Source organism: Vulpes lagopus, chromosome 15 (assembly GCF_018345385.1).
Source record: "Vulpes lagopus strain Blue_001 chromosome 15, ASM1834538v1, whole genome shotgun sequence".
NCBI lineage: Eukaryota > Metazoa > Chordata > Mammalia > Carnivora > Canidae > Vulpes > Vulpes lagopus.
The window spans coordinates 39,113,905-39,138,412 of NC_054838.1; the positions used below are offsets into that span (position 1 = coordinate 39,113,905).

The following is a 24,508-nucleotide window of genomic DNA, read 5'->3' on the forward strand; positions in this document are numbered from 1 at the left end:
TCAGGGCCTTCATCTGTAAGATCTGCAGAATCACTCTGAGGATTCAGTTACATCCACAGAATGTTTAGCAAAGTGCCTGATGTCACTATTAATAACCATTTCTATTATCCTTTATCTAGCACTGCAGAATAGCTCACTGATCATCTTGACAGGTGACGTGGTCTTTACTATCATCTGGTAGATGACAGCAGATGATAGAAATCAGTCTGGTAGAAGGTCAGACCATGAAAACTAAGTAGTACTAACTTGCCACTGTTAGACTTGATTTTTATCTTGGAATCTGTGACTTGGGTTCTTTGTTCTTACCTTCTGGGATCCTCGAAGGTAAGCCAGGAGTGTCCGGCACATGGGTAAAAGGATAAGGCTGCAGTTGAGATTAAGAACAGATGCGGAGGCTCTGCTTAGACACAATCCTAGCTGAACAAATAAGGCAAGAGTCAAAACACAGTCAAGGCAAAAGCAGACTATGAACTTGCCACAGACCTCACCCTGCTTCTCCTTTAAGGATCATGGCAAAATGCCAACTCCTTCAAGAATCTTGAACAACCGTCTACTTTCCTCTCACCAAAAACCCCTGAAAAGAAACTGGTCTCTTTCTGCTCTGCACCTCCATAAAACTTAGTCTCCCCTCATTTCTACTAGTGTTATAAACACCTGAGTACATTTTTCTGGGGTGAAGTCAATTTCTTGTTCTGCACCCACTGTACTATGAAGATCTCTCCAGAGCCTTGGTATATTATGCACCTCCACCCTGGTGCAGTTGAACCTTTTTTTACCATAAGGTACCAAAAATTTCAAACAAAGCTTTTTCATTTGTGTTCTCTCTAGAACATTCTGATCCTACAACCCCCTTCCAAGCCACTGGTCTGCCCACCTTTCAGCTCTTCACCTTACTGCTTCTACCATCTTTCAGGTTCTACCTTAAGCACTACACCTCTAGAGTCCTTCTGTGACCCAAAATTAGGAGGGGTCCAGATCAGCTGTGCCCCATACAAAGACAATCATCACCACGTTATGCAAAAAAAATTATTTTCAAAGAATCAGTACCTTCGGTGTTGAGGTCATACTTTCTGGCAACTAATTTTAAATCAAACTCCTGCTAAGTTGTCATCTGCTATTGTCTAGTACTATCTACATTCCTCATATAGTGTATCATGTGAAAACAAGAGATGGGGTTTTATATATATATATATATATATATATATATATATATATATATATACATTCTTGTCCTAAAATAAACATAAAAGTACTTTATTTTAAAGATATTGACTAATAAATATGTGTAAGTCAGATGCTTTTCTTATCTTAAAATTATTCATGCTCCTGTGATTTTCAACTTAATGGTTGGCAAAATAGCAACTTTGTTACAAAATGTTTGCTGTCAGCACATAAAATATTGTTCGTGAAGGGGAGACAAGATAATAAGTCATGCCAGGAAAGCAATAATTTCCATTGACTTATATAAAAAGTAATTAATATTTCCAGTTAGGCCATTTCTACCCCATGAGTTAGAACACCCTAGGGATATATTGCAATGAATATAGCAGTAAGTAGACAAATAGAAATAATTCCCTCTAGACTTTCTTTAAAAAATCTTAAATATCTCACCTCACTCAACAAAGTTATTATCATTTCATAGTGATGGGGTTTTGTTATTTAGGCCTCCAGAGAAATAGAATAATTGTTATCTCTTTGATCTGGCATCTGCACATGATAAAATTTTAGCTCGAGGGATTTTAGATGATAATTTTATCTGCAATTTTAATGTACCAGGACAATAATTCATTTAAAATTTATCAGCTAAAATCTATCATTTACGCATAGGACTTCAGAGATACAAATAAATGATCCAAGTTTCCTTTGTAGTATAGTGATTTAAAGAAAATTCTTAGATTCTTCATTTTCTAGCCATTTATTGTGTGTCTGGGAGTGTTTTATTGTTGTGCTTACATTAAATCACATAGTAATTTAACTCAAAGTGGCTTTAAGTGTCCCCTTAGGATAGATGGAGTTTATCTTGGCATTCTACTTCTTCCTTAACAATGCTGTAAAATCTATCCGGAAATTTTACCAAGGACTCATTTCCTTCTGTATGTTTGTTCCTGAATATACTTTGTTCTTTAAACTGAAATGAAAACTTCTTTTTAAATAGTGAAAGGGAATATAAAGGAAGGGAAAAGAAATGTTGAGATATATCAGGAAGGGAGACAGAACATAAAGACTCCTAACTCTGGGAAACGAACTAGGGGTGGTGGAAGGGGAGGATGGCGGGGGGTGGAGGGGAATGGGTGACGGGCACTGAGGCGGACACTTGACGGGATGAGCACTGGGTGTTTCTCTGTATGTTGGTAAATTGAACACCAATAAAAATTAATTTAAAAAAAAGAAAACTTCTTTTTATTGGGTTATCAGAGTACAAAACTCCCTGGTTCCTAAGCAATGGAGAGAGTGAGGAAGATGGAGACAGGTCCCAGTCAAGGGGCACAATCACTGGATATCATCTACTTACCATGTGGGTGATATCCTACAGCCAAGAGCATTTGTTTTATTTAGTACCTATCAATATATGACCACTGTAAGGATCGGCTACCTCAAATGTTCACTAAAAAGAAATGACCACCCCAAGTTATGTGGCCAGGCCCACTCTGTGTGAATGACTCCTGTTTCCTTTCCTAGAGAACTTAACCGCTACTCTACTTTTCTAACTTCATTCAAGTTTTTTGTCACTAGATGGCAGTGTTATGTTCACGTTTCAAATCCTACCTGTCAAGGTCTCTAAAACGCAATTAACTGAGAATTCCACATGTAATTTTAAAACTGTATATTTTAGATTAGTATGTACAAATAAAACATAGTCTACTCCTTTTTATGGACTGGATATCTGTTCCCCCAAAATTCATATAATGAAATCTAATGTAAAAAAAAAAAAAGAAGAAGAAAGAAAGAAAAGGAAGGAAGGGAGGAAGGCAAGGAGGGAGGGGAGGGAAGGGTCTAATATCATAGTATTAGGGAGCTTTGGGGAGGTAATTAGGTTCAGATAAGATTAGGAGGATAGGGTTCCCATTGTGGGATTAGTGCTCTTGTAAGAGGAGGAAGAGGCCACAGCTCTCCATAGACTCCATGTCAGGACACAGCAAAAAGGTGGCCCTCTGCAAACCAGGAAAAGGGCTCTCAAGGGCTCTCATCAGACACCAAATCTGCTGGCGCATTGCTCTTAGACCTCCCAACCTCCAGAACTGAAATAAATGTTCTCTAAGACACCTGGTCTATAGTATTTTATTAGAGCAGACTGAACAAATGCAATCCTAAAGAAAATCATAAGACACATGCCAATTGAAGCAAGTTATAAAAGAATGTAACACCTGGGTATACCAAGGGCATGGTTATTTTCCTAAAATCTCAAGCACCTGGTTTCCTATCTTAAATCTGCTATTTAATAACTATTCATCTTGAGCTAGTTAACTGTCCTTGTCTGTAAAATTAAGAAGTAGAAATGGTCTTATCTATAAAATTAATATATGTTATGATACAAGAATCCTAGTTTTTAGAGCTTTTGAGAAAAATAAAATCAGTCTAAAATATGCAAACACAATATAAAATTAATTTATTGCCTTGGGGTCACTGTATCACATCCCTTCTCTGAATTTTCTATTCTGCATTTCTACAGTAAGTGCTCCACGTACATTATTCATTCAATACCTATTTATTGTGATATGCACATATCCCAAGATGGCGGAAGTTCAATTTTGAACTAGAAACAGAGAATGCCTATTCCTTAGGATATTTATATTCTAGTAGGGGAAACAGATACTAATCAAATAGCTATATAATCAAATGTAAATTCTAACAATGATCAATGTGAGAAATACAGAGAATGAGCATGTGTAACAGGAAATGAGAGCTAAATGAGAAGGTCAGGAAGGCTTCCCAGCTTAAGTGAAAAGTGAACTGAGATTTTCAGGGTGAGAGTACAAGTCATTCAAAAAAATGAAAAAGACATCCACACCACACCACCACATGAAAAAAAAACAGCATGAGGAATGATGGCAGCAAATGGGAGTACGGTGTATATACAAGAATTTAATAGTAGGTCAGTGTGGTGGGATTGGAAACGGAGAGTGATTACAAAATAAAACTGGGAAAAGGGGAAGATATGCTAGATTGTGTAGGTCACATTAAGAATGCATGTCTTCATCCTAAAATCAGCACAGAACAAATGTGTTTTAAGCAAGAATGTAGTATAAAGAGTTAGTATTTGCTAATGATTACTCTGAATCAAGTATGGAGAACAAATTGGAAGAAAGTAACTTGAACTACTACATTACTTTGTGTAGTTAATCATCACAAAAATGTTGAGACAAGGATTGCATTTTATGGCAATTAGGACTGAGTCGTACATAAAGGATCCAGTTTTGATGAAATACTGTACTAATCAGTAAATTTGTTTAGCTAAATAATTTACTAAAATATGTACCTCTAAGATTGGAGAACTAAAATGGTCTATCCCACATCCCACCATCCACCCACAGTCTAACCCCTTCTATGACTGCCCTAACCAAAGGTGATCCATCTTCTGTTGATTTTTTTCCAGAGTTAACAGCCTGTTCTATTGTCAAAAACTTCTACTTTGCTTTCTTATACTTGCATAAAGTCTGTGTCTTTGTAACTTCCACCCACCAGGCAGTTCTAGATAATAATATTCCTAAACTGAAGATAAAAGAGGAATGATTTCCTAGTCCAATCATGTTTTCTTCATGCTACACACAATCAGTTGCCTCTGAAATTCTTTTTTCTTTAAGATTTTATTTCTTTATTTGAGACAGAGAGAGAGAGCAGTGGGGAAGGGCAGAGAGAGAAAGAAGCAGACTCCCTGCTGAGCAGGAAGCTCAGCGTGGGGTTGGATCCCAGGGCTCATGACCTAAGCTGAAGGCAGATGCTCAACCCACTGAGCCACCCAGGTGCCCCACCCCTGAAATTCTTGTAATTTTAAGACTCCCTCTCATCTCTTTGACTCTTCCCAATTCACCAGAATTCAGTGCATCTTCAAAATGGATGAACAGTAGCAGGCAGTACTTACTAAAGAGCATGATCTCCCTCACAAAGCCCATGATCTCTACTAATTCTAAGACTGTGCTATTTCACAGGACAACTATGCTACATCATGGCTTATCTTAAGTTTACAACATAGAGATTTTCTCACATGAGCTGCTACCAAGAAATGACCCCTATCCTACAGTGGAAAAAAGACAATGAAAGTGAGAGAGAGCAGGTACATAAATGCAAGAATGAATTGGTTTGGGCCTATTCTATCATGTTGGGTATAAATCATATATTCTGACATTTTTCCTTCTCAATTTTGCTTTAGCTTAAAAGTTTACATTTGTGTTGTCCACATCTTCACCAAAGTTTTTGACAATGCTATTAAAATGCAACAAAATCCTATTGAAATAGTTGACTCGCAAACTACCTTTTCCCATAAATTAACTTTCAAATGAACATTTAGCTCTTAAATGGGAATTTTCTCAATGATTTTGAGGAAATATGACATTCTACATGTAAATATTTATGCAACGCTATTGTTCAAAGGGATCTGAAAAACCCAGAGAAGTACTAATAGTAAGCTTTAATAACTGGTCATTTTTTTGTAGCTACCTCCTAGTGAATTGACAATTAGTCAACTACTTCCAGAAAAAAAATTCAAATTACCATAGAAGTTTATAGAAAATTATTTTATATTCTGACTTGGTATTTTGTGTTGGTCTAAAATTATGTAAATTTGTACTCATTAAGGTCAGTTTTATTGATTCTTTTTAATCAAACCAAAAGAAGTCTACACAAGACCTAATTCTTACATGTTTTTTTAAAGATTTTATTTATTTATTCATGAGAGACAGAAAGAGAGACAGAGACACAGACAGAGGAAGAAGCAGGCTCCCCGTGGGGTGCCCAATGTGGGACTTGATCCCAGGACCCTGGGATCACAACCTGAGCCAAAGGCAGACCCTCAACCTCCGAGCCACCCAGGCGCCCTCTTACATGCTTTATAATCACTGAATTGTAGCTCTTCCTGGGGGTTTTACACATCATCCAGTCCAAATCCAGTCCAACCTTTTTTTTTTTTTTTTTGCTACTACTCACACTGCTGCTTTGTAAGGGTAACACCATGGACTAGAACCTAGGCCCGCCTCCAGGCTGACATTTCCTTTTTTTTTTTTTTTTCAAGATTTTTATTTATTTATTCATTCATGAGAGACACAGGGAGAGAGAGAGAGAGAGAGAGAGAGAGGCAGAGACAGGCAGAGGGAGAAGCAAGGCTCCATGCAGGGAGCCTGATGTGGGACTCGATCCCCGATCTCCCGGATCAGGGCTGAAGGCAGTGCTAAACCACTGAGCCACTCGGGCTGCCCTATCTGACATTTCCTAAAACACATCCATCACTCCCCAGAACAGAGATATGAATCCAGACATCTTGCCTAGTGCACTTTCCAAATCATAATACGTCCTTACTCTTTCAATTGTTTATCCTTTATCCCACCAGTAGGTTTCCCTGCCATTTTGTGTAACTCTTTACAGAAAATGTGCCTATTCTGACTGCACAATTAAATCACTTGAAAGACTATTTAAAAATAAACACATCTCTGTTATACTTCCTGAAATTTTGATTCCTTAGATCTGGAGAAGGGCCCCAAGAGGTACATTCAGACTTGGATGCACTTCAAAGTCAAACAAACCTGAGTTTAAAGCACCTTTATGAGCTGTGTGGCCTTATGTATTTTCTTACCGTGTCTCATTTTCCTAATCTATAAAATAAAAACAATATATCAATCTTAACAGATTATTGCAAGTATTAAATACAGTACTTAGTGCTGTGCCCAGAATCTAGTAAGAAGTCAGCAGAAGCTATAACAATCTTGGTCTCTGGCCATCCACAACCTGCTCTGGTTTAAGAATGTAAATGTTCATAAGGCATGCCTCCCTGCAGCTAACTTTTTCCTAGCTTGTCTATCCATCCCCAGCTCTGAAGAATAAATGATTCTAGTTGCAGCTACGGGAGCTGAGCCTTATTTCACTTGACTGTATCTAAAGATTTCAAGGAAAGTTCTAAGCAATTAGTGGGTGTTCAATAAATATACAGTGGATGAATGAATGAGCCTATGAGATGATCCTTCAATGTCCTTATTTTGGCAATTAAGAAAAAAAGAATCAAGACCAAAAGTGATCACCCAGGAAATCTAGCTTATCTCTAGGGTTAGAACACAGACCTGTTCTTTCCATCACACCATACTGCCCAAGAATAGCAACTCTGCTTCCACTTCCCCAACTGCCACAGTTCTTGAAACTAGGATTTACTCTATGGAATTGCACAATACTCAATCTGAAGAAAATCTTCAGGGCTGCTGTACCTCTTTGATGAGATAGTATAAGGGCATCTAGTCCAACCCTCTTTTTGTACCAACTTATATTGAAAGTCTGTAAATAAGCCAAATTGATGATGCCATAGGGCCAATTAGCCATCCTTTTATATTTAATGCAGGTTCTGATCCATTACCCAGATTAGCTCTTCCACATCTTTACTACATATCCCCATTCCCTATCCATAGCTCACAGTGGTGCCATTCCTTCTATTCGTGATGGCATGCCACCTCTTCCATCCTCTGTATTACCTTTATAGTACTTTACACATTTTATTGTAATATTTTACCTTTTCATCTCCTTGTTTCCCCCCCAAAAGCTAGTAGGTGACAGCACTATTAAGTGGCAATGCCCAAACTGCCTCTTATCGTTGGGGACCTCAAAACTGTATCTCATTAATAATGGAAATTATTTTTGAAAAAAAAGGTTCCTTGTGAAAAATATGCTTTTAGCACTGAAAGCAAAAGAAAAGTAGACGTGAGACAAATACATGCAAAAAGAGACAACCCCATAGAGTAGTCTATACAATTTTCTAAAGCAATGGCAAGCACTTTCAATTGTCTTCATAATAACCAAAAGGGTCCATGGCAGAAAATCAGAACAATTTATTTTTCCTATACTTATAAACCAAACTCATGGTCCTAACTTAAATTTCAGTGTGTACCATTAATATTTTATATAGGGATACGAACTTAGAATATGATAGTCATTTCATACAGGCAAGATTGCACTTAATGATTTAAAAAAAATTGACATTTCAATGAAAAGTTGCTTCAAAAAGTTGATTACCTAACTATTTTGATAAGGTGTCATATGAAAACAATAATGAATAACATGCCATGAGCTATCAGAAAGCAGTTAATAATAACTGGAGTAATTATTTCTTTAAAAAAAATCCAAAATAAGCTACCAATTCAGTGGTCTTGGGGTACGTCCAAAAGCTCATGAATGTCTCTTCATTCCATTATGAACTGGTATGTAACTCTTGCCAAATGATCCTAGCTGGTTTCTGTCAACTAACTGCCCTGGAGACTTTTAACTATGATGTAAGTTTTGACTCAGGTTGACCTCTCTTCCAATCTATAAACCTCTTTTTATTTTTTTTAACACTGTCTCTAAATAAGCTATCAATTCGAAAGAAAGAAGGGGAGAGGGAATTTTGTTTCCATATAATTAAAGGGACCACTGAGAGAATAGAATCCATCCAGATTTCATATCCAGATTGCCTTTTGCTTAACTCAAATCTTTCCTTTTATACGTCATCATCCATCATTTTACCCTTTCTAAGAAGTAAACTTTCTTTCCATTTTCAGTAGGAATGTAGTCTTTCCTACAAGTCGGAAAGAAAGAAATGTAGCTCTTAGAGAGAAAAATAAAGCAAGATTGTAACATGGTTATTTCTGTCCAGATTTTGCTACCTTGTCTTTCCTGTACCAGAAGAGCACAGAGAGAAGGGATTCACTTCTAGACTATGAGTCAGTCTGCAAAAGTCAAAGTTCAACATAAGTGGGATCCAGAATTTCATTGAACACATTTGTGAGTTTCTACAGGCAATGCTATCCACTGACCAGGTCACCAGATTAAAAGGTATGGCATTTTTATCACAGTTAATATCTGTGACCTCTACCAAGGTCATTGTCTCCAAAATCTAGAATTGGAGAACTTAACAATAGTAAAATCTTGCTCCATTTTCTCTCAGGGAACTGTTCTAAAAGGTAAAAACATCAAATGAAAATGACTTGACCTCCTAGCTGACAAAATGGGTTTTTTGAATTCCCCTCTAACATTCCTGCACATATTCGTGCTCTTTTCATCTACTCCTTGCTATAGCACAAGAACGGGGGTCTCAAGAATTGCAGTGCGTTTGCTTTTAAGTCATTGTTACAGTTCCTCCTCCTACAGAAACTAGCCATGCACAGGGAAAGGCACCAAGGACATGTATTCTGCAGAGCATGGTTGGCTAGAAAGCTGAGACAGGCCCTGTTTCTCTTCCGTCACAGGTCCAGCACATCTGATCACAATTACTGAATATTTATTTAGTCATGTCTCAGCTACTCTTCATCAGGAACAATCATTCCAAAACCTTGCATCATTCTTCCTCATCTTTAAACCATTTTTAATTTCTCAACATTCCTCCCTAAAACTTAAAAGCCAAAACAGATCTACTAGTGGCCTGAACACATGGAATAATTTTTGAAAGAAAACAATAGTTATAGCAATGGTACCCCCTTACTTGGTTAGAATCTTAATCAGACTATCCATAATAACATATATTAAAATTCATATAATACAGAATATTCAATATTAAGATTTTTCTCTCATGACTGTCTAGCATAACCTTCTTAAATATATCTATTTTACTCCTCCTGAATTCAGTCCTATTTGTTAATAACTCTTCTTAACTGAATCTATAAAACTGTCTTTAAGTTCTATCTTTGTCCTCAAAATATTAGCAATCTTAGCTAATTCAGCATGTATTTTAAACATGATTTTCAACCCTGAATCCAGCTGAATTTCTTCTAGTATTTCTTTGCAGAAAAAAAAAAAAAAAAACCAAAAAAAACAAAAACCTGTTTCCAAGAAGATATTAATTCTAAGAAAACGAACTCTGGGTGTATCAAAATGACCAAAATGGCTGAGAGAGTAGGTATTTAGTAAAATGGACTGAATAAATGGATTACTTGGTACAGACTATTTACCTAAACTTCCTGATGTATACATATTTAAACATTAGACTCTTCTAGGAAATTCTTCAGAGTTTAATTGGTCAACACACAGTGGCCCACACTAGTTCATCTCCTGGTAGAATAATACATTACATCAAATGTAAGAGGATAAATGGTATAAGAGAGGAAATATAAATCAAAAATAATCTTTTCTCCAAAAAAAATAACATTTGATTGCCCCAAATATCTCACTTTGGAATTTCTTAAAAAAATAAAGTAGCATAAAGAAATACTTGTCTAAGTGTACATATAAATTTCTATAAGGATACTCACTGCAGTATGGCATGTGATATAAAAGCAAAGAATAGAACTAAAATGGTAACAGTAGAGAAATGTAAAACAAATTATCTACACATTATGGGATTTACTTAGCCATTGAAAGTAAGTTAAATTTGTATAATGGAAACAAATTAATAATATACAGGTGCAAAGTGTGTATCTGTATATAACACAGATTACATAGGATTAAAGGGAAGTTTCTAATTTTTTCATTGTAACACAGTATTCAATGTATAGAAGCATGTATTTCTTTTAAAATGTAATGTATCTTAACAATTAAGTACCAAGAACTTAATTAAATTGATAGATCACAACACAAATTCACAATAAACAAAACTGAGTTAATATACTTTGAAATTCTAATAACATATCCAAAAGACATAATTATAAAAATAGAGGGAATATTCTACACAATCATTTTTTCACCGCATTTTCTGGGTTAACAGAAGCCAAATGGATATCCAAAATTTTAGAAGTGTTTGAGATAGGTGTGTTAAATGTTTAATAATGCATGGTTAACAATTTGTGATAATAGAAATAAGCCTAATATGATATTTAATGCTGTGTGTTAAATAGAGAATATCTATTCTGAATGATCTTTTTTTAAAAAAAAAGAAAAAAACCTGTATTTAAGAAATATACCAAAATGTTAACAGCGGTTATGTCCAGTGGGTCCCAAGATACAAATGAGTTTTTTTTTTGCATCTCCTCTCATTTTCTATAATAAATATGAAAAAGATGTAATGAATTTGAAAGTCACAAGAAAGATTGTTTTCTAAAGAAAATGGAGTGGAAAAAAATCTTAAAAGTACAATTTGAGGAGAAATATTCCCTTTAAATGGTGATAATGTGAAGGGCAATTTTCCTTTTATTTCAACTTTTGTACATTTTCCATTTTTCCCCTTAATTGTATGCTATATTTATTTCACACTGAAAAATGCATGACAAAAAATTATCTTGCAAATTTTTCATCGCTTAAGGTGATGGATGCCAGAAGAAGGACATTAAGCTACTGGCCTCTTTTTTTTTTTTTTTTTTTACAGCCTTTGATTAAGTAAGAAGATATTTACTTAAAGTTCAGGATCAATAGGACAGGATAAGATAGGACAGGACAAGACAGTAAAGGACAAAATAGGACAGAACAGGACAGGGTGGGACAGGACAATACAGAATGGGAGAGACTAGGACAGGATAGGAAAGGACAGGACAACACAGAATATAGGACAGGACAGGACGAGACAGGGTGGGACAGCACGGGGACCAGTACAGGATGGCACAGAATAGACCAGGATGGGAAGGACAGAACAGGACAGGGTGGGACATGACAGGGCAGGATGGGAAAGACTAGGACAGGACAGGAAAGGACAGCACAGAATAGAACAGGACGGGGAGGACAGAACAGGACAGGAACAGGAAAGAGGGCAAATTATAATGAGTGACATTATAGCTGCCAAGGGAAGAAGGGGTTCCAGGTAATGTACAGAACAACTACCAGGGTAATGGGAGGGCATGAAAGACAGTTACCGATTATTTGACACTACTACACCTTACATGCTGCCCAAACCTTAAATATCGTCCAAACCATGGGTCCCTTGTGACAGATACCATAACACATTTCTTCCAGTTTTGTTAACATATGTGCTTTTAAGATATTTACCAAACAGTTCCTGGGAGAAAATAAAGTATTTCTATATATATTAAAATATTGATAAAGAAAGTCCTCATACACTACCATGTACAAAAATAAAAAATAAAACGAAACAAAAATAACCCTCCGGTCACACTCCATCCCACAGCCTTCCTCACCTTGCTTGGTCTCTGGGTCCATACAACTATTATACTTTGTGGCTCATAAAGTTAGGGTGATTCCTTGCTGTGACGCTTCTTTATCTTTTCTATAATCCACTCCACTCTACTCACTGACCCTTTTAATGTTCTCTCTTATATTTATTCCATTTCCTATATTTCTTTTTTTTTAAGGTTTATTTATTTATTTTAGAGAGAGGGAAAGAGGGAGCATGCACGCGTGGTGGAGGAGGACAAAGGGAGATGGAGAGAGAAACTTTAGCAGACATTGCACAGAGCAGGGAACCCAACGCAGGGCTTGATCTCATGACTCTGATATCATGACCTGAACAGAAACCAAGAATCGACACTTAACCGGCTGCACCACCCAGGTGCCCCCAATTCCTATATTTCTAAGTCTGATGTTAGATGTGTTATTATTGTTTTTACTGTAACCGTTTATATGACTGTTCTTTGTTTAAATGGTTAACACTATGTACAATACATAAGAAAAAAGCCATGGAAATACTGAATTCAAATAATACTTAGAATACTTGCTGCATTCTTCCCTTTAGTTATCCAATAACCTTGAGAAGTCTCACCGAAAACCGGTTAATACAACTGAATTTTTAGAATTGTTCCATGCCTGATATCATCTCTAATTTCATCTTAATTTCACTAAAAACCATTATAACTATTTAGAAACATCCTACCAAAATATGTAATTTGGTTACAATATGAACTGACTAGTTGTCCCCCAGTGATTGGGCAGAGTCTCTAAATCATAAAACCAGGAAACTACTGTATAATATTAACACTCTACAAGAATGCTTTATGTTCATCATGATGTTATCCAAAGTAGTAGCAAATTAGATGAAAGTTTAAGGGTCCATTTCCGAGACAATGGATAGATAAGTAAAATCTGGCAGATGCAAACTAGGGAATACTGTAAAACCCCGAAGAACTACACAGTCACAGGATAGACTTTGAAAACATAATACCAGATGGAAAAAAGCAAGAAACAGAATGAGTCTATGCATAATCTATTTTGGTGAATTCAAAGAAAAATGCACATAAACTATCAATAGGAGGATACACGTCAGCATGTTAAAAAGGTTGCTACTGTCAGGAGGAAAAAGGAACTGGAGAATTAGGAGAATGAAGAGTGATTAAACAATGAATAAGTTAATGAATGATGAAGAAAGCAAAAGACCCACGAAGACAGTGTGTTATGAATGAAGGCAACATGTTTAAACACTCTATACCTGACATTCAAACATAGCTTTTTAAATCTTTTGTTTTTACGGAGAGCATTCACTGCTAATGTCCTTTAAAAGTCGTTCTCTTCGTGTGTACCTCAATCTGTGGTTGGTTTGACAGAAAGCTTTAAAAAGGCCCAAAAAATTGGAGATAAAATTTGAAAACCATTACCAGTTAAAAAGCAATTAATTATGAGCTTCAATAGTTTTGAAATTATAATTAAGAAAACATTACTGCCACTTACAAGATAGCTATTTAAATAATTCAGTATGTATACACTGTATGACATTAGGAGTTAATCTCTCGTAGTTGTTGGAAATGTTGTCATTAGCAGCCGTTTACAAATAGATTTCAACATCAAAAAATTCCTAACTTCAGAAATGTCACCTGAAAGAAAGGACTCTAGCTAGCATTGTCTACTACAACTTGCCATTAGCAAGAAAGGAAGTCATACTTTTTGAAGGTCTCACGCTCGTTTCTTCCTCATCTTACTCAATCCTCTCCTCAAAATAAAACAAAATGCTGTAAGAAATATTAGGTTAGACTATGCAAAGCTATCATTTTTTAAATCAGAATATTTTAATACTAGAATTTTTATGGAGTTTGATTTCATAATATAATTCCCCATTTATAATTAAGGAAACTTAAGGCTTGAAGATTTCAACAAATTACTTAAAGATATATTTCTTAGAAGGTAGAGTCCCCAATTTTCACTTTAGTAAGTTTGTCCACAAAATCCATGTTCATAAATTACATTGTTCATCACATTAAATTGTTTCCACTGAACTTTGGAATGTTCACAGGTATTACTATGTTTGAAACTTTTTTTTAAAAAAGATTTATTTATTCATGAGAGAAGAGAGAGAGAGAGGCAGAGACATAGGCAGAAGCAGAAGCAGGCTCCCCACAGGGAGCCCAGTGCAGGACTCAATCCCAGGACCCCAGGATGAGGACCTGAGTCAAAGGTAGACGTGTAACCACTGAGCTACCTAGGTGCCCCTATATTTGAAATTTAAAGTAATAGTCACTCCATGCTTAGAAAAAAGTGAAAACACTTAGTTTTAACAATTATGCATGTCATATAAGACTTAAACAAATTTTAAGTGTCTAAAATCTGTAGGTTGAACAAAATATGGTTTCATCTTTAAGAATAACATGTCCAAGCTTTAATGTCAGTAGAAGTTTTCTTTGGACAAACCAAAACTAAGTAAACTTTCTAGATCCGTTATGACTGTAAACTCTTCTAAGATGTTCACTTGAGTCATTCTTCCTCTCTCTTACATTTTACAAAATGTACAAGATCAAAATAAATACTTTGGCGATGGGTTCTGCATAGTCCAAGCCAAGCCCCAATTCTACAGAAAATTCCACGGGAGGTAACAAATGTAATACAGACAATGCCCAACATCAAATGCCATTTCTCAAGTGGAAGAACATCCATATTGAAGCTCTGCATTCTTGTGGCTTAATATGAGTCATTTTTTTCCAACTGGAACCCATTAATATAGGCCACTGATGATATCTGCTTAGTTTTCCCTTTAGATATTCTGAGCTATGGGAGGGAAAATAAAGAAAAAAACATATTTTTTACCTTTGTTTGCATGACTCAAAGCATTTTACAAATGTGCTTTTAGATGCATGGTTTTCAAACCGAGAGAATTAACAAAGCTCAGAGGCCCAAACTAACTTCTCAGAAGCAACTTGGCCAAAGGAAATCAGTAAGAGTTGTTAAAGCATTCTGGAAATCAATTCAAGGTAGGGTGACAGTGAGCTATGCAGATAATTAGAAGGCACATAAGAAAAGAATTTGCTGAGGAAGTTAGCAAAGAGAATCCAAAGTATAGAATGGGGAAAAAAGAAATTTGTTTGGATCCTACCACTTCAAATTCTTCCAATGCATCTAAGCTTTCTAAGATCATATGAAACGCAATTACTGGCACTTTGAAATCAACCATTTGATAATCCTACTATAGGAAAAAGGAATATAGTCAGAAAGGCATTCATCATAAATCATTTCTTAGATTTATCTTAGTATATAAGTGTTACACTTTTAAAAAAAATCAATCTTGCCTTAAACTATTTAAGACCTTTGATAGTCTTATTGTCTGAAGACCTTTAACAATTAACAAATTCATGGAAACCATTAAGTCATGCAATTTAAAGCCAGTTCCTCATGGAACCTGTGTTCAATTCATTTATCCATAGATAAGAGTCATTGTCAAATTCAAGTTTTCAAGTTCTAAATACGTAAACACTGTATTGATCATGCAAAGTCCATCTTCTCCTTCTTCTCCTTAATCTATTTTTTCAGTCCCATTGCCAAAATTCTAAAAATAGCTACTTTTCACATCACAAAGTTGTATTAAAATGCAGATACTAAGAAATGAGACTCACTCCCACCCAAGTAATCTGCTCTTACACTAAGGTCTCAATCTTAGTTTATGCCTTAGCACAATTAATAATTACAACATGTCACAGACCTTCAAGATTCCATTTCAAGAGTTAATACTGTAAATGTAATACATATTGGAGGTTAAAGTGTGTCTGCCACATTTCTGGTCATGAAGACAAAACCTTCCCTCATTCCTTTCTCCCTGACTGTCCTTTATGACAGCTCCTAGAGGAGCTCTGTCATGGTGCGGTGGCTGGAGCCTTAAAGGCTGGGAAGAATGACAGAACATAGCAACAGTAAATGATAACCATTTTTCACATCCATGTTCTCAATTCTTCAAAGTACTTCCTTATCTTTTATATCACCTAATCCTCAATAAAACAATCTGAAATAAGAACAGTTTCATCATGTTTCAGTGTGGGTACAGGACTGTCTGTGGCTATGAAGGAGACAGGAGGGAAGGAAAGAGGAAAATTAGCATTTGAGGGAACACTTTACTCATGAGCAGGTTATTTATAATTTCTGGGTGTTAGCTTCCTCTTATGTAGTAGAACCTACCCTGTGGGCTAGTTAAGACTTACTCTTTATAGAACGTATAAAGAACTTAATAAAATGTGTGTCAATGAGAACATTTCAGTGAATGTTGGCTCTCACTATTATCATTTCTTTTAACTTTAAGGTTCACAACATCCTTGTGAGATAGGTATTATTTCACCCATCTACCTGTTGAAGACTCCAAGTTTCAATGAAAATTAACAAGTGCTTTTTTGAATGAAATGCTTTCTACTTCAAGCTGAAATTCCACACAGTCATAGTAACCACGTTGCTACAAATTTGGGTCAATTACAAATAGCAATAGATATTTGTTTTGTTCAGCAGGATCGAAGAGGCAACCAGAGGTCAACCAAAGGAAAGGATAGGCCTCCCTGTCCTAATGCTATCTGCTAAATGCTCAGCAGGTTCCTTTCATCTTTATATACTTCTGAATTCCTTTTATTATTTTTATTTGTCAACAAATAATTTCTAATATTACTATTCAGTGCTATTAATACTATTAATGCTAACTAATATTATTTCATTACAGTAATAACTATTTTTTGCTGAGTACCTATGCACCAAGTGCTACACATTTCACCCACAGGTTCTCATGCAATGTTAACAAATAAGTAAGGGGAAAAGTTAAGCCCAACTTCACAGATGAGTTAAACTTATGCTCAGGGGAGTAATTTACCAAAATCAAAATCATAAAGGGAGATAAATGCCTGACCTAGGTTTTAAACTCATATCCATAGAATTCCAAGGTCCATGATCTTTGTTTGATTGTTGTTTGATTGTTTATTTGGTTTTCCCCTCCAGAGGCACTTTTAAAATCAATTTTAGGATCACCACAATGCTTAACATGATAAACTAGAAAAATTAACAAGATTAGAAGACTGAGTGGATAAAGAAGACATTTAGCTCTACTAAATTCATCTACCAAATGAGCTAAATGAACTAAATCAATCCATAAAGTCCCTATATAACAGTCAGTCCTTCTACAGGCCTTCTCCTCAGGTGGGGCATTCCCCAGGAAACAGCACAAATCATGTGGCCTCCAAAATTGTGAGGAAACACATTTCTGTTGTTTAGACCACCCAGTCTGGGGTACATTGTGACAGAAGCCTGAACAAATGAACACAGGAGACATCAGTGAGGATGAGGTGTATGAGTCTGCCTTGGGTCTAAGAACAATCGATAAACAATATTCTTATCTTCATTTCTGATCGAGTACTTAGTGATACAAAAACACACATACATATACATATGTATACACACATATACATATACATATGTATACACACATACATATACATATACATAGACAGCCCGATGCAAAGCCACTGTGGTGGGATGCATAAGAACCTCGGGCAAGTGTAGGAAATTTCAGGTTCTAACCCCATCTCTCTCAGAACCTCCCTGGTGCAACACAATGACTAAGAACATGGCCTTCAGTATGACACAAATATGGGATCAAATAGGGCTTCTTCAGGTGTTAGCTGGATGACTTGAGGAAAGCTACCTAATTACCCAGAATCTCAGTTTCTCAATTCCCTAAAAAGTGATACCTCCTATCTTCCAGGGTTGTTATTCACAAGGATAATTTAAATATAAGAAACAAATGAGATTATAAAAAGAAAGAGCAAAGAATATATCTGGCACATGCTATGTGATTAGTAAATGGTAACAGTTGTTATCAGGTTGAACTATAGGAAATGGCTGATATTTGATCATTTTTATCTATCAAAATGGCAATTCCATATAGTTAGGCCTATTTTAATGTCACATAGAGGCAAAGGAGCACAATGGTTAGCAATACAAGTTCTGGAATCAGGATGTTTGGGCTGGAGCCCCACTTCTGTCACTCAATAACAAGCTACAGAACTTCCCTAATTCATTTCCTCAGCTAAAAATAAAAATATATACTCCAGGGGCATCTGGGGAACTCAGTCAGTTAAACATCTGCCTTTGCTTCAGGTCATGATCCTGAGGTCCTGGGATCAAGTCCTGCAATGGGCTCCCTGCTCAGTGGGGAGTCTGCTTCCCCCTTTCCCTCTGACCCCATCCCCTATACCACTCATGTTCTCTCTCTCTCTCTTATTAAATAAACAAAAAATCTTAAAACATATAAATATGTGTGTATATATTCCATATATATTCCACATATACATATACGTATATATACATATTCCATATATATTCCACATATACACATATGTATATACATATATATTATATATATTCCATATATATATATATATATTCCAAAGGATGGATAGAAAGATTAAATATATTAGTCCAAACAAAGCTCTTAGACTAATGCCTGGTACTTAGACAGTCCTCAATGAATGTAACCTACTACTGATGTTACTAATACTAGTAACAAAATGAAGAAGGTAGATCTGAAAAATCTCTGAAACTAATTCCACCCTCCAATTCTATACAGTTTTGTTTGGTATTGATAAAAGAGAATTATACAGTTGTCATTCTACTGTATACAGTAAGGATTCAGTTAAATATTGAGGGCAAAATCAATAATTTTCCTTAACTTCTTAAAAATTGCTAAACACCTTTAAATATAATTTCACATAAGATGGAAAGCTAGCAATCTATACAGTGTGGGGTTTAATTTGTTTATACATATGTACAGGGATCCCTGGGTGGCGCAGCGGTTTAGCGCCTGCCTTTGGCCCAGGGCGCGATCCTGGAGACCCGGGATCGAATCCCACATCGGGCTCCCGGTGCATGGAGCCTGCGTCTCCCTCTGCCTGTGTCTCTGCCTCTCTCTCTCTCTCTGTGTGTGACTATCATAAATAAATAAAAATTAAAAAAAAAAATTTACATATGTACACAAAGTTGTTCATCATAACAGACTACTGGACTGAAGATCGATGGACTAGAATAGTTACCAAGCCACTCATTCAGTAGGTAATGGTGAGCAAATCATTTCAATCTCATTTTTCTGTTTGAGAAAATGAGGAAGAAGTCTAAGATACCAAAGCTTACTTCCAACTCTAAAATTCTGAGTCTCTCTCTACTATAAACAGATTAAGATTACCATTCAAATGGTCCTCAAAAGAAAGCAGGGGTTGCCATCCTTATATCAGATAAATTAAAATTTACCCCGAAGACTATAGTGAGAGATGAAGAGGGACACTATCTCATACTCAAAGGATCTATCCAACAAGAGGACTTAACACTCCTCGATATATATGCCCCGAATGTGGGAGCTGCCAAATATTTAAACCAATTAATAACCAAACTCAAGAAATACCTTGATAATAATACACTTATACTTGGTGACTTCAATCTAGCTCTTTCTACCCTGGATAGGTCTTCTAAGCACAACATCTCCAAAGAAACGAGAGCTTTAAATGATACACTGGACCAGATGGATTTCACAGATATCTACAGAACTTTACATCCAAACTCAACTGAATACACATTCTTCTCAAGTGCACATGGAACTTTCTCCAGAATAGACCACATACTGGGTCACAAATCGGGTCTGAACCGATACCAAAAGATCGGGATAGTCCCCTGTATATTCTCAGACCATAATGCCTTGAAATTAGAACTTAATCACAACAAGAAATATGGAAGGACCACAAACACGTGGAGGTTAAGGACCATCCTGCTAAAAGATGAAAAGGTCAACCAGGAAATTAAGGAAGAATTAAAAAGATTCATGGAAACTAATGAAAATGAAGATACAACCGTTCAAAATCTTTGGGATGCAGCAAAAGCAGTCCTGAGGGGGAAATACATCGCAATACAAGCATACATTCAAAAACTGGAAAGATCTCAAATTCAAAAGCTCACCTTACACATAAAGGAACTAGAGAAAAAGCAACAAATAGACCCCACCCCCAGCAGAAGAAGAGAGTTAATTAAAATTCGAGCAGAACTCAATGATATCGAGACCAAAAGAACTGTGGAACAGATCAACAGAACCAGGAGTTGGTTCTTTGAAAGAATTAATAAGATAGATAAACCATTAGCCAACCTTATTAAAAAGAAGAGAGAGAAGACTCAAATTAATAAAATCATGAATGAGAAAGGGGACATCACTACCAACACCAAGGAAATACAAACGATTTTAAAAACATATTATGAACAGCTGTACGCCAATAAATTAGGAAATCTAGAAGAAATGGACACATTCCTGGAAAGCCACAAACTACCAAAACTGGAGCAGGAAGAAATAGAAAACCTGAACAGGCCAATAACCAGGGAGGAAATTGAAGCAGTCATCAAAAACCTCCCAAGACACAAGAGTCCAGGGCCAGATGGCTTCCCAGGGGAATTCTATCAAACGTTTAAAGAAGAAATCATACCTATTCTACTAAAGCTGTTTGGAAAGATAGAAAGAGATGGAGTACTTCCAAATTCGTTCTATGAGGCCAGCATCACCTTAATTCCGAAACCAGACAAAGACCCCACCAAAAAGGAGAATTACAGACCAATATCCCTGATGAACATGGATGCAAAAATTCTCAACAAGATACTAGCCAATAGGATCCAACAACACATTAAGAAAATTATTCACCATGACCAAGTAGGATTTATCCCTGGGACACAAGGCTGGTTCAACACTCGTAAAACCATCAATGTGATTCATCATATCAGCAAGAGAAAAACCAAGAACCATATGATCCTCTCATTAGATGCAGAGAAAGCATTTGACAAAATACAGCATCCATTCCTGATCAAAACCCTTCAGAGTGTTGGGATAGAGGGAACTTTCCTCGACATCTTAAAAGCCATCTACGAAAAGCCCACAGCAAATATCATTCTCAATGGGGAAGCACTGGGAGCCTTTCCCCTAAGATCAGGAACAAGACAGGGATGTCCACTCTCACCACTGCTGTTCAACATAGTTCTGGAAGTCCTCGCCTCAGCAATCAGACAACAAAAAGACATTAAAGGCATTCAAATTGGCAAAGAAGAAGTCAAACTCTCCCTCTTCGCCGATGACATGATACTCTACATAGAAAACCCAAAAGCCTCCACCCCCAGATTGCTAGAACTCATACAGCAATTTGGTAGCGTGGCAGGATACAAAATCAATGCCCAGAAATCAATGGCATTTCTATACACTAACAATGAGACTGAAGAAAGAGAAATTAAGGAGTCAATCCCATTTACAATTGCACCCAAAAGCATAAGATACCTAGGAATAAACCTAACCAAAGAGGTAAAAGATCTATACCCTAAAAACTATAGAACACTTCTGAAAGAAATTGAGGAAGACACAAAGAGATGGAAAAATATTCCATGCTCATGGATTGGCAGAATTAATATTGTAAAAATGTCAATGTTACCCAGGGCAATTTATACGTTTAATGCAATCCCTATCAAAATACCATGGACTTTCTTCAGAGAGTTAGAACAAATTATTTTAAGATTTGTGTGGAATCAGAAAAGACCCCGAATAGCCAGGGGAATTTTAAAAAAGAAAACCTTAGCTGGGGGCATCACAATGCCAGATTTCAGGTTGTATTACAAAGCTGTGGTCATCAAGACAGTGTGGTACTGGCACAAAAACAGACACATAGATCAATGGAACAGAATAGAGAACCCAGAAGTGGACCCTGAAATGTACGGCCATCTAATATTCGATAAAGGAGGAAAGACTATCCATTGGAAGAAAGACAGTCTCTTCAATAAATGGTGCTGGGAAAATTGGACATCCACATGCAGAAGAATGAAACTGGACCACTCTCTTTCACCATACACAAAGATAAACTCAAAATGGATGAGAGATCTAAATGTGAGACAAGATTCCATCAAAATCCTAGAGGAGAACACAGGCAACACCCTTTTTGAACTTGGCCACAGTAACTTCTTGCAAGATACATCCACGAAGGCAAAAGAAACAAAAGCAAAAATGAACTATTGGGACTTCATCAAGATAAGAAGCTTTTGCACAGCAAAGGATACAGTCAACAAAACTAAAAGACAACCTACAGAATGGGAGAAGATATTTGCAAATGACATATCAGATAAAGGACTAGTTTCCAAAATCTATAAAGAACTTATTAAACTCAACACCAAAGAAACAAACAATCCAATCATGAAATGGGCAAAAGACATGAAGAGAAATCTCACAGAGGAAGACATGGACATGGCCAACATGCACATGAGAAAATGCTCTGCATCACTTGCCATCAGGGAAATACAAATCAAAACCACAATGAGATACCACCTCACACCAGTGAGAATGGGGAAAATTAACAAGGCAGGAAACAACAAATGTTGGAGAGGATGCGGAGAAAAGGGAACCCTCTTACACTGTTGGTGGGAATGTGAACTGGTGCAGCCACTCTGGAAAACTGTGTGGAGGTTCCTCAAAGAGTTAAAAATAGACCTGCCCTACGACCCAGCAATTGCACTGTTGGGGATTTACCCCAAAGATTCAGATGCAATGAAACGTCGGGACACCTGCACCCCGATGTTTCTATCAGCAATGGCCACAATAGCCAAACTGTGGAAGGAGCCTCGGTGTCCATCGAAAGATGAATGGATAAAGAAGATGTGGTTTATGTATACAATGGAATATTACTCAGCAATTAGAAACGACAAATACCCACCATTTGCTTCAACGTGGATGGAACTGGAGGGTATTATGCTGAGTGAAATAAGTCAATCGGAGAAGGACAAACAGTGTATGTTCTCATTCATTTGGGGAATATGAATAATAGTGAAAGGGAATATAAAGGAAGGGAAAAGAAATGTTGGGAAATATCAGGAAGGGAGACAGAACATAAAGACTCCTAACTCTGGGAAACGAACTAGGGGTGGTGGAAGGGGAGGAGGGCGGGTGTTGGAGGGGAATGGGTGACGGGCACTGAGGTGGACACTTGACGGGATGAGCACTGGGTGTTTTTCTGTATGTTGGTAAATTAAACACCAATAAAAGAAAAAAAAAAAAAAAAACAGATTAAGAGTATAATGCTTGTGTCACAGTAATATAAGTCATTTCACCTGGCAGTAAACAGTAAGTAAAGTATTTTCAAATAGCAGAATGTTAAGAATAAAAACAAAAAATCAAAAACACCACTCAGTTAAAAATACACCCTGTATTGAAACCACAATGCATATCTGGGCAAATCTAGGTAGTAACTCTTAACACTTTATACAATAAGTGGAAAGAATTAATGATCAAGCTTTTCCTGAAGCTGACAGATGGTATATATTCCTTCTCAGCAGAAATAAAACTGCCTGGGCCAGCTATGAAACCAATACTGACTTAAAATCCTAGGTCCATTTGTACAGACACTCTAATCTCTGACCTTAACAAATTCACATGACATCAGATTTCTGTCCCTGAAAATTGTTAATTATGATATAACTTCTAGGACTTTTGAGAGGGTAAATTAGTTAATGTTTCTTAATCACTGAAAGGATGATTAACCAAAGAAAGATCATCGCTGTGAGACTCGAAAATATGTCAATTCTCACAGCTTTCTTCCAACTAACATAGATATCTCAAAAAAGGGTTTTAAAAAGAAAAAAAAAAAAAAAAAGATTTTCATGACCATGGGGTCAATCTAAAATAATAATTGTGAGGGGCGTTTGGTGGGCTCAGTTGGTAGAACATATGACTCTGGATCTCAGGGTTGTAAATTCCAGCTGTTGGGTGTAGAGTTTACTTAAAAATAAAACCTTTTAAAAAATGAAATAATAATTGTGAGACAAAAATAAATAAATAAATTTCTCAACATGGCACCATGAAAATAAATAGGTTGAAACTGAATGGTCCATATATAAATGTTAGTTTTGGGAGGAAAAAAAAAATAAAAAACCAAGACACATTGAATCTGTTACCATAAAACACACTCTCTTCTTAAATTAAGATGTTCTTATCAATTAAATTATATCTGTTAATTATTAAAATGTCAGAAATACAAACTCAGAAACAGATGAACTTCAGTATGGGGGCTTCCATGGATGATATTTTGTGTTAAATTGCTCCAACATTTCAAAAAAATCTAGGAAACTAAATTTCTCAAGGTCGGTCACAACACATTAGGACTTTCTAGTAAAGAGCAACAACTACATTGTCTGTTCCTTGAAAATAAATAAATCAAAAATAGATTTCATCTTTAAA

The 24,508-nt window shown here is 36.3% G+C and overlaps 1 protein-coding gene across 5 annotated transcripts in view; it reads right to left on the reverse strand.

Moving 5' to 3' along the window:
- Positions 1 to 24,508, reverse strand: part of NOX4 (NADPH oxidase 4) — a 165,338-nt gene that overhangs the window by 134,143 nt on the left and 6,687 nt on the right. For 3 of the 5 annotated variants that reach the window (XM_041730488.1, XM_041730486.1, XM_041730485.1), the window contains exon 3: positions 307 to 417. The exons of 1 other annotated variant lie outside the window; for it this stretch is intronic. In XM_041730488.1, coding sequence (XP_041586422.1) covers positions 307 to 417 — 111 coding nt within the window. The remainder of the gene's footprint in view (positions 1 to 306; positions 418 to 24,508) is intronic. One more of the 5 variants, XM_041730489.1, reaches the window with a different exon arrangement.